This window comes from Dama dama, chromosome 27 (assembly GCF_033118175.1).
Source record: "Dama dama isolate Ldn47 chromosome 27, ASM3311817v1, whole genome shotgun sequence".
In the NCBI taxonomy this organism is placed as follows: domain Eukaryota; kingdom Metazoa; phylum Chordata; class Mammalia; order Artiodactyla; family Cervidae; genus Dama; species Dama dama.
The window spans coordinates 35,413,721-35,428,550 of record NC_083707.1 but is presented as its reverse complement, the minus strand read 5'-3'; the positions used below and the strand labels follow the sequence as shown (position 1 = coordinate 35,428,550).

General features: G+C 37.2%; 1 protein-coding gene across 1 annotated transcript in view; it reads right to left on the bottom strand.

Moving 5' to 3' along the window:
• Window positions 1–9,192: 9,192 nt before the first annotated feature.
• The window catches only part of ABHD3 (abhydrolase domain containing 3, phospholipase), a 56,999-nt gene continuing 51,361 nt past the window's right edge, over window positions 9,193–14,830 (bottom strand). The window contains exons 7-9 of the mRNA XM_061130640.1: window positions 12,999–13,047; window positions 12,754–12,919; window positions 9,193–10,055 (exon numbers count right to left, since the gene is read on the bottom strand). Of these exons, the coding sequence (XP_060986623.1) occupies window positions 9,877–10,055; window positions 12,754–12,919; window positions 12,999–13,047 (394 nt within the window). The 3' untranslated portion in view covers window positions 9,193–9,876. The remainder of the gene's footprint in view (window positions 10,056–12,753; window positions 12,920–12,998; window positions 13,048–14,830) is intronic.

Below are 14,830 nucleotides of genomic sequence, written 5' to 3'. Positions count from 1 at the left end.
TTTTGGGTAACATTGATACAGTCCATGTGTTGATGTTCTTGTTGGCACACAGCTTAGAAAAACCAAATAGTCTGCTTAGAACATACTGTGCTTCAGTGAGAAGCAGGTTTATTTAAACCAGGATCTTATACTGTGATTTACTTCAGGTTTATCTTTCAGTAAGAAATAATGTGCTTAAATTTCCTAATCATATTTTTATAATAGGCTGCCAACCTTTACTCAGTGTTCTCATAAATAACTCTCAGGGAGTGTCCCTGAAAGTGAAAACCTAAAGATTATCTCTCATAGAGGGGTAGGGTATCTCTTCCTCTCTCCATGTTCCTGCTTGAGTCCATAAAATATTGGCCATTGGGATTCCTCGGTGGCTCAGATAGTAAAGAACCCACTTGCAATGCAGGAGTTTGATCCTCCTGCTTTGGGGGGGAATGGGTTGGGAAGATCCCCTGGAGAAGGAAATAGCAATCCACTCCAGTATTCTTGACTGGGAAATCCCATAGACAGAGGAGCCTGGTGGGCTACAGTCCATGGGGTCATAAAAGGTCAGACAGGACTGAGCAACAAACACTTTCATCAGATATTGAGGGTTGAAGAGGCTTGGCCGTTTTGTTTACCTCCCCAAGGAAGACTGTTCTGTTGACATCCCTGAGAGGCATCTTCTAAGAGTTCCTCCACCCTATGACTTCCTCTTCTATTTGTGATCCATGGACTGAGTAAGAGTGCTCTTTATTCCCATAAGCTTGTTCTAAGTGTGCTTCAGCGGAAGAAAAGCATTAATTTTATCTTCCAACCCAAGTTATGTTCTTTAATCTCTCTTAACCACTAATAAAGTAGGTAATCTGAACCTACCCATCTTCTCAGTTTTATTCAAAACCCAAAGATGAGGTATGGTCATCTTTGAAATTTAAAAAATCTGAAATTTTGAAGACCTCAAGTTAAATCGGTTTGGTAGCATACATGGTTAGTCACCAACTCAATATTCACGCTCTCTTCTTACAAGAGCCCAGTTTTCAGGGGAATAGAAATGAGTCGAGCTCTAAAAGCTTTATTTTCTCACTCAATTTGGGCTTATCAGGATCCATTTGGCCTAGTTCTGATTAATGACACATAAATAGAAATCTCTCACAGGGATTTTTGAAAAACCATTCTTTTCAGATAAAAAACAGAATCATCTGTCTTGGGTCTTTTATTCTATATCCCTTCCACCTTCTTCCCTGGATAACTGCAGCTAAGGCAGCTATTTTATACAATGAGGAAAAGTCCAAGAGAATTAAAGACCTAGACCTTCACATTCTTAAGGTGTTTAATCAGGGCCACCAACTGTCTTCCCCTGAACTTAATGTTCTGCAAGAAAAAAATACCCCTTTAGAACAAACTATAGTGAACTGCTTTTTATATTATCTGTTGCCAAATGCCATTCCTGTGGGATACAGTTTCTAATGAAAGAGACCACTTAGCCCCTGTGCTACAATGTTACTCCTGCTTTGTTCAATTGACTTGGTAAGGACAGGATGAATTGTAACAATTCTACATATTATTAGAGGTTTAAAATGGAATTTGGCCAGTCTACATAGTGACAAAGAGCCTATGAATTTATAGCCGGGCAAGTTGGTTGTCACAATGTATCCTCCATTGCTTTCAGGAATGAGGAACCTGTAAAAACCGGGAATGTTCTACTTGATTAAAAGTTTGCAATGTATTGCTGTACTGACTACTCTCAGCAGGATTTTGAAGTGGTTTGGTAGTGGAATTATATTCCACTTTCATTCTGTTTGACCTTTCAAACATATGCAGAATAGACTGAGCTCCCATATAGTCACTACCCGTATTCAACGGTTGTCAGCTATGGTCAAACTTGTTTCATCTATACTACCACCCATCTCCCCACCCTCACCCCCTGCCATGACCCACTGGATTATTTTGAAGTAGAGCTATTTCATCTATAAATGTTTCAGTGTGTATTCCTGAAAAATAAGGGCAGTTTTTAAAAATATAACCACAGGATCATTGTTAGGGTTGTACTCCACACTCTACTGCCAAGGACACAGATTCAAACTCTGGTCAAGTTTCTAAGGTCCCACAAGCTACATGGTGTGGCAAAAAAATAATAAAGTTTTATAAATGATATTTTTGCAGTTGATACGTTTTCTTACCCCATTTTTTTTCCCATGCAACTTGTAAAGTTTCCTGACTTCTTCATTTTACTGATTATACCCCATTTGGTCTCTTAACATGTTTCTTTGACCCCTGAACTTCCTATAAACTGGGGGTTTGAAGTTCACCTGCTTCAAGTTTAATTTTTTCTCAATTTTTCATGGATGGTATTCTTTTTCATTGCTATGTTTTTCACAGCTTCTTAAACAGTATGACTCAGTGATTGAAAGGGGAAAATCTTAGGGAATTCACTGGAGGCCCAGTGATTACGACTTGGCATTTCACTGCCTTGACCCTGGTCAAGAAACTAAGATCCCACAAGCCGTGTGTCATGGCAAAAAAAAAAAAAAAAAAAATAGTTACTATAAATTCCTTTCTTTGGTCCTCAGAAAGCACAGCTAGTTGATATTAGCTGGTTGGTGGTTGGCAGAGTCTGTGAGGATGGAGAGAATGGGTTTCTATTAGTATCATGGGGGAATTAGGCAGGTGATAGTAAGTTTGAATAGGGAACTGTGGTAGTGGACATACAATTCTGTGCATTTGTTCAAATTCATGGACTTGTTCAACACAAAGAGTAAACTTTACATAAATTTTTATAAATCCATTAGGATGTGGTAAGAAGGATGGAATACAGATAATGACAAATGAATCTAAGTGTATTACAAGTGAGTCACATAACCACACTGAGTGAAGTTAAGTAAATTTCTCACAGGAGTATAGGTTAGAAATTCTGAAACGACTTTATCTACTTTTATTTGTATTGTTCAGTAAATAAGTAAATATATTGTAGACCATCAGAGCCAGGTTTCTAACTTAGAGAAAGAAATTACAAATAAGAAATGGTAATTCATTCTGTTGCTGAATTGGAGTCAGAGGTGTCAGTATGGATGGACTCCTTTACTTACAGATGATAGATAAATATAGACATGTGCATGCATTATATTTACATATAATTTTTTCCTACCTCCATTGAAAAGGGCTTACAAGCAATGTGGCAATGAGCATATCTATATCCAGATCTTGATTTTTATTTTTTATTTAAGTTTTTTCTTTTTTTGGTGTGGACCATTTTAAAAGTCTATTGAATTTGTTACAATATCGTTTGTATTGTCAAACATATATGTTTTATGTATTATGTATATGTTTTATGTATTGTATGTTTTATGTTTATGTATTATGTATATGTTTTATGTTTTATGTATTGTAAAACAAATATGTTTAATGTTTTGGGTTTTTTTTTTTTTTTTTGGCGGTGGGGCAGTTTGAGGCATGTGGGATCTTAGCTCGCTGGCCAGGGATCAAACCCACAACCCCTGCTCTGGAAGGCAAAGTCTAAACTGCTAAGGAAAGTTCCAATGTCTTGGTTTTTAAATGCCATTCTTTAATAAAAGAAATCAGGACTCCTTGAAGAACTGTATTGATTCCAGGACTGGAGTGGAGAAAATAAAAGATGGTGGTGCCAACCCGCTTTAAAAAAAAAAAAAAAAAAAAGGCATATCGAAGGGACATAGAAGCCATCCAGAATGCCCAAACTGAAACAACTTGAACAATAAAATAAGGATGGTATTGATATTTAATTACAAGCCGAAGAAAAATAGTCATGAATCTATACTGATGTGAACACCTAAACAAAGAAATGGGGCCAGTGGGGGAGAAAAGTGACGGCATTTTCTTTCATAAGAATTTCAGTTATAAACACAGAAGGAATGTGAGAAATAGAAAAAGACCATCAGAACACAACAGTACCTTGCTACAGGCAAGATAAGATCCACCAATGAGTAGAAAGAAATTTAAACCAACAGGGTATTTGCATAGTCTCTAAATAGGCCCTCCTCCCCTCCCTACCCCACTCCTGAATCAATTACAAAGGAAAAACTAGTAACTTCTCTGTGGTGAATCCCGACTGACACCACCTCAGCCAAGGGATCAAAGTTAACATCACCACACAGATCAACATGTACTTTTTCCCCTACCCTAAACCCAATGCGTTTTAGATAGAGAAAGCTATATTAGTAATAAAATGTCATTTGGTTTTGATTTGGCTTATAATAGTGAACACCTTTTCATAGCAACATGGTACTTAATATATAGCACTGTCACAGTTCATAAAGTATTTTCACATGTTATTAATATTTCTTTAATCCTCATAATAACTCTGTAACATTGATATTTCCATCTACATTTTTTTTTTAACCATCTGCATTTTCTAGATGAAATCAAAGTCTGGACAGCACAAATGATTTCCTTCAGGTCAAATGGTAAATTAATAGCAGAGCCAAGAATCAACCTCAAGTGCTCTGAATTCAAGCCCAAACTTATTTCCCAAGAAATGATCTTAAAAATAGTAGGAACTATGATTAATGATTCCAAATAGGTTCCAAATAGGAAAAGGAGTACGTCAAGGCTGTATATTGTCACCCTGCTTATTTAACTTATATGCTCTGAATTCAAGCCCAAACTTCTTTCCCAAGAAATGATCTTTAAAATAGTAGGAACTATGATTAATGATTCCAAATAGGTTCCAAATAGGAAAAGGAGTACGTCAAGGCTGTATATTGTCACCCTGCTTATTTAACTTATATGCAGAGTACATCATGAGAAACGTTGGACTGGAGGAAGCACAAGCTGGAATCAAGATTGCTGGGAGAAATATCAATAACCTCAGATATGCAGATGACACCACCCTTATGGCAGAAAGTGAAAAGGAACTAAAAAGTCTCTTGATGAAAGTGAAAGAGGAGAGTGAAAAAGTTGGCTTAAAGCTCAACATTCAGAAAACTAAGATCATGGCATCTGGTCCCATCACTTCGTGGGAAATAGATGGGGAAACAGTAGAAGCAGTGTCAGACTTGATTTTTTTGGTCTCCAAAATCACTGCAGATGGTGATTGCAGCCATGAAATTAAAAGATGCTTACTTCTTGGAAGGAAAGTTATGACCAACCTAGATGGCATATTGAAAAGCAGAGACATTACTTTGCCAATAAAGGTTCATCTAGTCAAGGCTATGGTTTTTCCAGTGGTCATGTATGAATGTGAGAGTTGGACTGTGAAGAAAGCTGAGCACTGAAAAATTGATGCTTTTGAACTGTGGTGTTGGAGAAGACTCTTGAGAGTCCAAGGGGGACTGCAAGGAGATCCGACCAGTCCATCCTAAAGGAGATCAGTCCTGGGTGTTCATTGGAAGGACTGATGCTGAAGCTGAAACTCCAATACTTTGGCCACCTCATGCGAAGAGTTAACTCATTGGAAAAGACCCTGATGCTCGGAGGGATTGGGGGGCAGGAGGAGAAGGGGACGACAGAGGATGAGATGGCTGGATGGCATCACTGACTCGATGGGCATGAGTTTGAGTAAACTCCGGGAGTTGGAGATGGACAGGGAGGCCTGGTGTGCTGCGATTCATGGGGTCGTAATGAGTCGGACACGACTGAGCGACTGAACTGAACTGATGATTAATGATTGTAAAGAGCTCAAGGTAAATATAGAGAATATTAGGCATTTTTACTTCGTATGTTGATATTTATATATCTTATCTATAGTATCTATTCATATATTCTAGAATATATATCATGAAAACATATGATAGTTTATTGTTCATCATATTTTTCAGAGTCCCTTTAATTCTAGTAAGAAAACCTAGAGGCGTCAAAGGCCATCGCTTCTGTATGGCATTAGAAGGAAAAAAACCACCATCAGAGTCCAGGAATTAAGCACTATGCATGTTCCATTTTGAGGCTGGAAAAGTAGGGGGAAAAAATCTGAAGCTGTCTGCCCATAGGTAGAGTAAAGCAGATAAGATATTTAAAACTTGGAGACACCAGTTAGTAAGTTGACAGTTTAAAAGAGAGTAATGCTCTTTTGTGATCATTCTGCTCTGTTAATATACTGACAGCCTGTCTATTCATATGCGGTTGGTACTGAATGCTTGATAATATAATTAACAATAAGCTGAAAGTACAGATGGTGTAGATATGATCCTTGTACTGCTTGCAAAATTTGGGTACCAGCATCTAACTCCGGGGGAAGACAACCCTCTATAGAGGGCACAAATAAACAGTTGTCCTGTAATAAGTTAATAGTGAGTCATCGTCCTAACTGACAGTGAATCTTTCTTACTTGGTCCAAATTACTGTCTTTATTTAAAAGAGATACTCAGTGAGGTAAATTGGTCTTGTCAAATTCTTACCATTTACATTTTTCAAAGTAGTTCCCACATTTAAGTGGTTGGAGGATAGAACTGGAAGAAGCTTCTCTTAATTTTAGAATAGAGATAAACACCACGGTTGAATAACTCACAGCTTGATAATGCATATGACAAAAGTGAAAACTTTTTTATCACAAGGCCTTGAATATATATTCAAGAAGTTAAATATATAAATATTATATATTCTAAATATGTAAATATTTAGAAATAAAATTTAAAAGAATAAAATCAAATATACAATAATTTTTACCTCTTTAGGTATCAGTATTGATATCAACAATTTATCATTAGGACAAGATTATGTAACATATTTTAGGACAAGAAACACCAGCTTCTATTGTATATGTTGGCCTGTTTATAGAAAAGGTTAGGACTGAAAGACTGTCTTTTAAGTGGGAACTGGAATTAAAATAGCATGTTTCCTAAGTATTCTTTATCACCTGACCTTGCAGTTTGGCCTCACTGACTCCAAATTAAGTTCCAAGAAGCTGGGTGCTTACCTCATGACCAGCACTTTCTTAGGTTCAGAGCAACGGTGAGATTTTTTATTGCCATTTTGGCACTGAAGTCTGCAGGGGAAACAGACACTGCTTTAATAGATGTTCTGATTTGGAATGAGGTTGCAAAACCCCCCTTTTTTTGCAACCTGATCTGTATGTAAAATGTACCCTTCCGTCAGGGCCAGGACCTGCATCTCTTGGCTCTCTAATCAAAGACTAAAACTTTTCTTTGGCAGCAAACTGAACCACACTTGGTCTTGATCTACTGACTCAAAAGACACCAGGCAGAAGGTACCTTTTTGGGGACCAGCTGGGGAGGATCTGTAACAAAATATATGTGTTAGCACTGGGTTCAATATGTAACAAAATGTGTAGTGTAGGACATTGTCAAAAATGAAAGAAAAAGAAAGTCAGTGTATCCTCTGTATCCCCATTTCTATAACAATGCTCTGTGAGGCTTTGAATAAATGTTTGATGATGATGATAACCAACAGAAACTGAGGAAACGGCTAGAAAAAATTCCAGGGTATACTTCAAATTAACTTTTCAAATCAGAGATCTGGCTTAGAAGGTAGTATTTTCATTCTTATACAAACCTCTGATATTCAACTATTGTTGACCTGCTCTGTTTCAGGCAGTATGCTAAGTGCTTGGCGTGTAGAAATAAATGACAGCCTTTCTTTCTCAGAGCATATTGGAGTGTGGGGCAACTGGGGAGAAGGTTACCCTTCACATCAGCACTTAAAAGGCTTATTTCTTTATGATCACACACACACTATCACAGGCATGAAGAGCTATATTTTATTTTTGTTTATATTGGACTGGCCACAAATAACCTGTCAGAAATATCTTTATAAATTATTACATATAGGGCCACCTCATATTTTTTGATGGCTCTGCCATGTGGATCCTAAAGGAAATCAGTCCTGAATATTCACTGGAAGGACAGATGCTGAAGCCGAAGCTCCAATATTTGGCCATTTGATGCGAAGAGCTGACTCATTTGAAAAGACCCTGATGCTGGGAGGAATTGAGGGCAGGAGGAGAAGGGGACGACAGAGGATGAAATGGTTAGATGGCATCATAGGTTTGCCGAGACTCCGGGAGTTGGTGATGGACAGGGAGGCCTGGAGTGCTGCTGTTCATGGGGTCACAAAGAGTCGGACACGATTGAGCGACTGAACCGATACTGACCGTGTGGATGTCATAATTTTTCCATTCCCTTACGAAATAGGTTATCCTGAATGTCCAAAGCTGCAGCAAGTCTGTATCTTTACATACCTGTGCTGGCTTTTCTATAGGATAGATTCCTCAACATGGTCTCTCTTGTAATTTAATGTGTCTGGCCCTGCTCCTGCCTTTTCCTTCTCAGAATACAAACGTGATGTGTGAGCTGCCATCTTGTGTCTGCATGCTAAGTCGCTTCAGTCATGTTCAACTCTTTGCAACCCCATGGACTATTGCCCGCCAGGCTCCTCTGTCCATAGGGTTCTCCAGGCAAAAATAATGGAGTGAGGTGGGATGCATGAGACAAGTGCTCGGGCCTGGTGCACTGGGAAGACCAGAGGAATCGGGTGGAGAGGGAGGTGGGGGTGGGATCGGGATGGGGAATATGTGTAAATCTATGGCTGATTCATATCAATGTATGACAAAACCCACTGAAATGTTGTGAAGTAATTAGCGTCCAACTAATAAAAAAAAATAAATTAAAAAAAAAAAAGGAGACACATGTACCCCAATGTTCATCGCAGCACTGTTTATAATAGCCAGGACATGAAAAAAAAAAAAAAAAAAAATAATGGAGTGGGTTGCCATGCCCTCCTCCAGGAGAACTTCCCAACCCAGGGATTGAATCTGTGTCTCTTACGTCTCCTGCATTGGCAGGCAGGTTCTTTACCACTAGTGCCACCTGGCAAGCCCAACATTAAGGTCTGGTAGCTTGAGTGTATCGCAGTCATTTGCCTACATATGAATTTTAGAGTTCATTTTATATCTTGTGTCTAGGAGATAACTAGCTATCCTGACTGCCAGGGATGTGGCATCAGAAAGAGCCTGTTTTTTTGATGACACTGATGAACATCTGTATCAGCCCTGCCTTGCTTACCTGGAGACTTCTTGTGATGCAAGATAATTAAATATTATTATTCCCAAATCAGTGTCAGATGGGTCTCCTGTAGCTGAAAGTACTTTTAATTGGAACTAATGATGGGAGCCCAATATTCTGGAATCAGTGAAATGAAACAGTTTTAATATTTGTTACTAACACACTTATGAAATGATCATAAATTACTTTCTAGGGATTACTTTTCTTTGGATAAAAACTCACAAATGAACAATTTAAAATGGTAGAATTTATTTCATATAATGATATATATGTATGCACATATACTATTTAAAAAATAATCATGTGAACTATAATCATTATAAAACATAAGTCAGCCTTAATTTAATATTATCAGAGTAAAAGAGCATGTAAAGTCAGTCTAACATTTTTGCATTTGCCTTTCAAAGTTAAGATACATAAAAGATTTAGCACACTGTATTTTATCTTATTTCAGTTTTCATGTTACCATCATTAGGTATAAATACCCTTAGGAATGTGCCAACTTATAACTTACATTCAAATAATCAAAGTCCAATTACAATTATTAAAGTACGATAAATCACCTAAAATAAGTAATCTAAAAAAATACTAGCCTAAATTAAAACCCTGAGGAATTAAAATCTTTTTACATACACCGTAGTTTTGGTTAAGTGCAATTCCATGTTTGTACTACTTTATTTAAGGTCATACTTGGTAAGGCATAGTAAAAATAAAATCTACGTAAGTTAACATCTAAATCTATATTTTATTTCTTGCAAGAAAGTTGTTTGTTTCTCAAAAAAAGTAGTTTTTGCATGTCATTCTGGACCTCTTCACCACCTGCTGGCTTATTTGCTTTATATACAGTAGTCAAGAGTTGTGCACTAAGCCGAGCTGCCCTTATATACGGTAGTTCAGACAAAGAGCACCTGAAGAACTACATGCTTGAGAGTTCATGTCCGTGTTCAATCATGGCCTGCACAAACTGCTTGAAGACTCGGTCCATGTAGGTGGACTGCCTTGGCCAGATTCCCTCCAGAAAACCAATATGGCCTCCATAAGAAGTAAGGACCAAAGCAACATTAGGGTTTTGCTTTGCAGTTTCTATTGGAATAGCTTGATGAAAAATGGGGGGTGGTCGGGCGGGAGGGTGGATAAGAGAAGGGAAGGAGAGAGAAAAATATATGTTAACAGTTGTTGTTAGGAAAAGTGTGCACCTTTATCATTTCTAATCGTTTTAAACCGAAATACCATTAAACAAATACTCATAAGGAGTATGGCTAATCAAACAAGTCATTAATATCAACCACCCATATTCTTCTAACAGTTCATGTTCACGTTCATGTACTGGATCATTTTTGGAAGAATCGATCGGTTGGTTATAACAAAAGTACAGGCCTAGTCTTCTTTTGAGAAATTAAAGAATTCAAGAAATTGTGAATACTTCCATTGTAAGATTCCCACTTAGGCGTTACACCAAGGGAAAAAAACAAACAAATCTTATCACCTTTGTGAGAGTTATAAATTCACTATGTATGACTTTGGTTAACTTTACATGAAGTTAGATTCCTGAGGCCAATTGCTGGCTCTGTTAAGAATCCAAAATTATAGATACGATTTATGAAAACATATATAGATAGCAAAAAAACAATGGCATAAAATACTTCCCAGTGGTAACAGTGTTTATCTTTGGGTGGTAAAACATTGGTGATTATATTTTTTCTTCTCTGAATTTTTATTTATAGTTAAGCTCTCCCTACTCCACACCCTTCAATGGAAAGTGAAAGTGAAGTCACTCAGTCATGTCCGACTCTTTGCAACCCCATGGACTGTAGCCTACCAGGCTTCTCCATCCATGGGATTTTCCAGGCAAGAATACTGGAGTGGGTTGCCATTTCCTCCTCCAGGGGATATTCCTGACACAGGGATCGAACCCAGGTCTCCTGCATTGCAGGCAGATGATTTTACCGTCTGAGCCACCAGGGAAGTTCAGTGGAACAGAAGGTAGTTTTACTGGGGGACAACTGAGACCAGTTCAAGAAAGGGCTGCCACAGGACCTCAACTGCCTGTTTAGGTGATGCTCTGAACCGACCTTTCACTACATTCTTTGAAGAATAAACCTAGAGACCCTAAATCAAGGCCTAGGAAGCCAAGTCCTTGTCCTAAATGGGTCCTGAACTCAGATCCTTATCCATCCAGCTACACCTAAAACAGAACATCTATCTTGGGATCAGATGTGAGAACTTCAGCAGAGGGGCAGATGAAATGACTTGATACTATTTTTGGTTTTCCTTTTTCATCTTACATTAAGGGCTTAGATTTAAAGTGCTTCATTCATCTCTGATGGAATAATTAAGAGCCCCACTTTCACATTCTGGATACACTCAGGAATTTCTAACACACTGATAGTTACAGTCATGTCAGAAGAACAAAAGGCTGGGCCATGGGAGTCATGTGAAAGATGTTGGCTGCCTGTGTTCTCAGAATGCAGACAATTGTCCACTATTTTCAGTGTGGCTTGGGAAAGAATAAGAAATAATGAGTCTAAACTTCAACCAAGAAGGTCAAAACAAGTTAAATGCTGGGAAATTTTTCTTGGTGGAAGAAGGACCTGTGAAATATAAAAACAGATGGAGAAATACTAGACTTCCTTAATCCAATGAAAATAAACTAAACAATCTCCATGTTATTCAATTGATATATTAAAGTTAACAATTTAGGGAATTTCCTGGTAGTCCAGTGGTTAGGACTCCATGTGCTTACTGCCATGCACCCAGGTTCAATTGCTGTTTGGGGACCTAAATTCCCATAAGGCTGCACAACATAGCCAAGAAAAAAAAGGTCACAGTTTAATTTTCTGATTTGTGGTCAAAGACCAAGAGTTCCAGCCATCTAAAACCACTTGTGATTTAATCATAAATCACACAATGATATCCCCTAGAGAGATGGTAAAGTGACATTTTAAAAAAACTTTGGGGATTTTATGAAATTTTGGCAATACATATGTGCTGTGTTTGTACTCAGAATAGTTTATTTTAACAAAGTACTTGGGGAAAATGTTTTTAAAGTATTTAGGGGAGAAATAAGGAGAAAAAGTTTTATAAAAAGCTTTGTGAAATTTCATTAGAAGAAAATTAGAGGTCAAATCTATTTATCCTTAAGAAGGGTGTGATTACTGCTAGGCATCATACATTGCTTTAATGTATGAACACAGGCACGTATAGCTTTGTTAAAAATTCTATATATCTTGAATTAAGAGAGTGAGGAAGTTAACTTGGGCATAATTTTCTTCTATACAGTATCCAGGGGGAAAACAAACTCCCTTCGAAGATGACTTTATTGTCTGAATGTGCTACATTCATTGAGTTATCCAAGGACATCTTACTAATAAAGTCTCAAGCTCTCTTCTAGGTTTAAAAGGAAAGAAATATTCCAAAGCTCTCTGTATAAGAACCTCAGGAAGAAAAGGCAAACAACGTCAATGTACTCTTGATAAAGATACTGTAACATAGCCTGTCCAAAGAACAGGTATTTGATAAGAAGGAAAGGTTGTAAGAATGAATACAAGCAAAATACTGAGCCATAATTTGTTCTGAGGCTCTCACAGTAGACTAGAGAAGAATATATGAAAATGTTGTGATCTGAAACATTTAGATACTAAATTATGAGTATCAAGCTATTTTTTTTCTGTTTATCACAGTGTAAAACAGTATATGAGTGACATTTTGTTTCTTATTACTGTATCTTCCCACAAAGAACATTATTTTTAAACAGTTGATTCATGCCAAAATGTATACAAAGATGTTAATTTACCATGACTGGGTGAAAAAACATCATCCACAGAATTCAGACACAACACTGGAATCCCTACTGACTTCAGTCTACGATTTGGACTGGCATCGGTGTAATAGTCATCAATTGTCCGGTAGCCAAACATGACAGAAGTGAATCGCTTATCAAATTCTCTTATGGATTTAGCCTGAAAAACAGAAACCAACTATATATGTTCTTGGAATCAAAAGAGGAAATAAAAGTATTACATAAAGTTTCTCTCCTACCTTCATGACATGATCCATGTCAATTTGTTTTACAAACATATGCCGGTGCCTGGAAAAAAAAAAAAATTTTCAAAAATAAAAAAATTAAGGTCATTCCCATCTCAAACACACCTAATAATAAGTAATTTAGCACAGGACATAAAGTTGTTACTCAGTAAAATATTTATTGACCTTCCCGGCTGGCTCAGTGGTAAGCAATCTGCCTGCCAGTGCAGGAGATATGGGTTTGATCCCTGGGTCGGGAAGATCCCCTGGAGGAGGGCACGGCAACCCACTCCAGTATTCTCACCTGGGAAGTCCATGGACAGAGTCTGGTGGGTTATAGTCCAGGGGGTTGCAAAGAATTAGACATGGCTTAGCAACTAAATAACAATAAACAACAACAGAATATTAATATTTACTTAATCAGACATAACAGGAATATATTGGTATTTGTTCTAAAGACTCTTGTTTAAAGATTATTTCTTTTATTGAGTGAGTCTTTAAATTCTATAGTGCCTTACCATTTTGAAAAGTTTCATACATATGATTTCATTATATATAATACTGTGTGTACTCAGTTGTGTCCCAACTCTTTGTAACCCTTTGGACTGTAGCCTGCAGGCTCCTCTGCCTATGAGATTTTTTGAGGAAAAAATACTGGAGTGGATTGCCATTTCCTCCTCCAGGGGATCTTCTGGACCCAGGGATTGAACCCACGTCTCCTGTGTCTCCTGCATCTTTTTAAAAGTCCGCTACCCCTGTATTGCCCCTCCCTCCGCCCCTCTCTCCACTGGTTTGTTCTCTCTCTGGGAGTCTGCTTCTTTTTTGTTTTATTCACTAGTTTGTTGTATTTTTTAGATTCTGTACATAAGTCATACCATACAGCATCTGAAGCACCTGAAGACATTTTTTTAAAGGTACTTTTTTCTTAATTATGGAAGAAGCAACCAGTTGTACAATAGTAAACAAAAGTGTGGTTTCATAACAAACTGTACCTGCACACTGATGCCATGAAGCCAATTTGGCCAAAAAGTTCCCCACTGAAGCCAGAAGCTTTCAGTTGGGTAAATCAACTGAAGATTTATCGTCCTCTTTAAATTGGTGTACTGAAAATTAGGATTTATATTTTTGTGTACCTGTTTATAAACGTTGGTCATTTTTCTTGTATAACCCATATTTTAATCCAAATCTTTCTCTTCACTTTTCTTGCTACTGTCCTCCATTTCAGTGACCATGAATAAAAATATAATTCTGTAGTATTCCTAGCAATATTTTATAGTCAACATCCGTGATGTAACAAAGAGATTGTTCTTTAAAAATTTTTTTAATTAAAAAAAAAATGAATAGGTTGTAATTTTTTTTTAAATAAAGTAATTTTTAATTAAGGTATGTATGTTGTTCTTTCATTTAAAAAAAAAAATTGAGCTGTGCCACTAGACATGCAGGATATCAGTTCCCTGACGAGGGATTGAACCTGGGCCACAGCAGTAAAAGCCCAGAATCCTAACCACTAGACTGCCTGGGAACTCCCCAAAAAGTGGACGACGTCTCATGTCAACTTTCAAGATAACAATGGTTTTTAATTAAGTTATGTGCAAATTTACTTTTTATTTAAAGTTGTCAATTCACTTTAAAATGCCCAGTAATGGTCATCAAAAAATAAACAGAAACATCCCATGTTCTTTGTTATCATACCGTGTAACTGTTAGAAGATACCTAACAAAAAATTAATTCACAGATAATATTTTGGTAATGTTAAGAACTGTGGGGGCTGAGAATATCCATATTTTATGGGCATGCTCCTAAATCTCTAAAACATACTATGTTCATAACACAAGCTTTAAAAAACA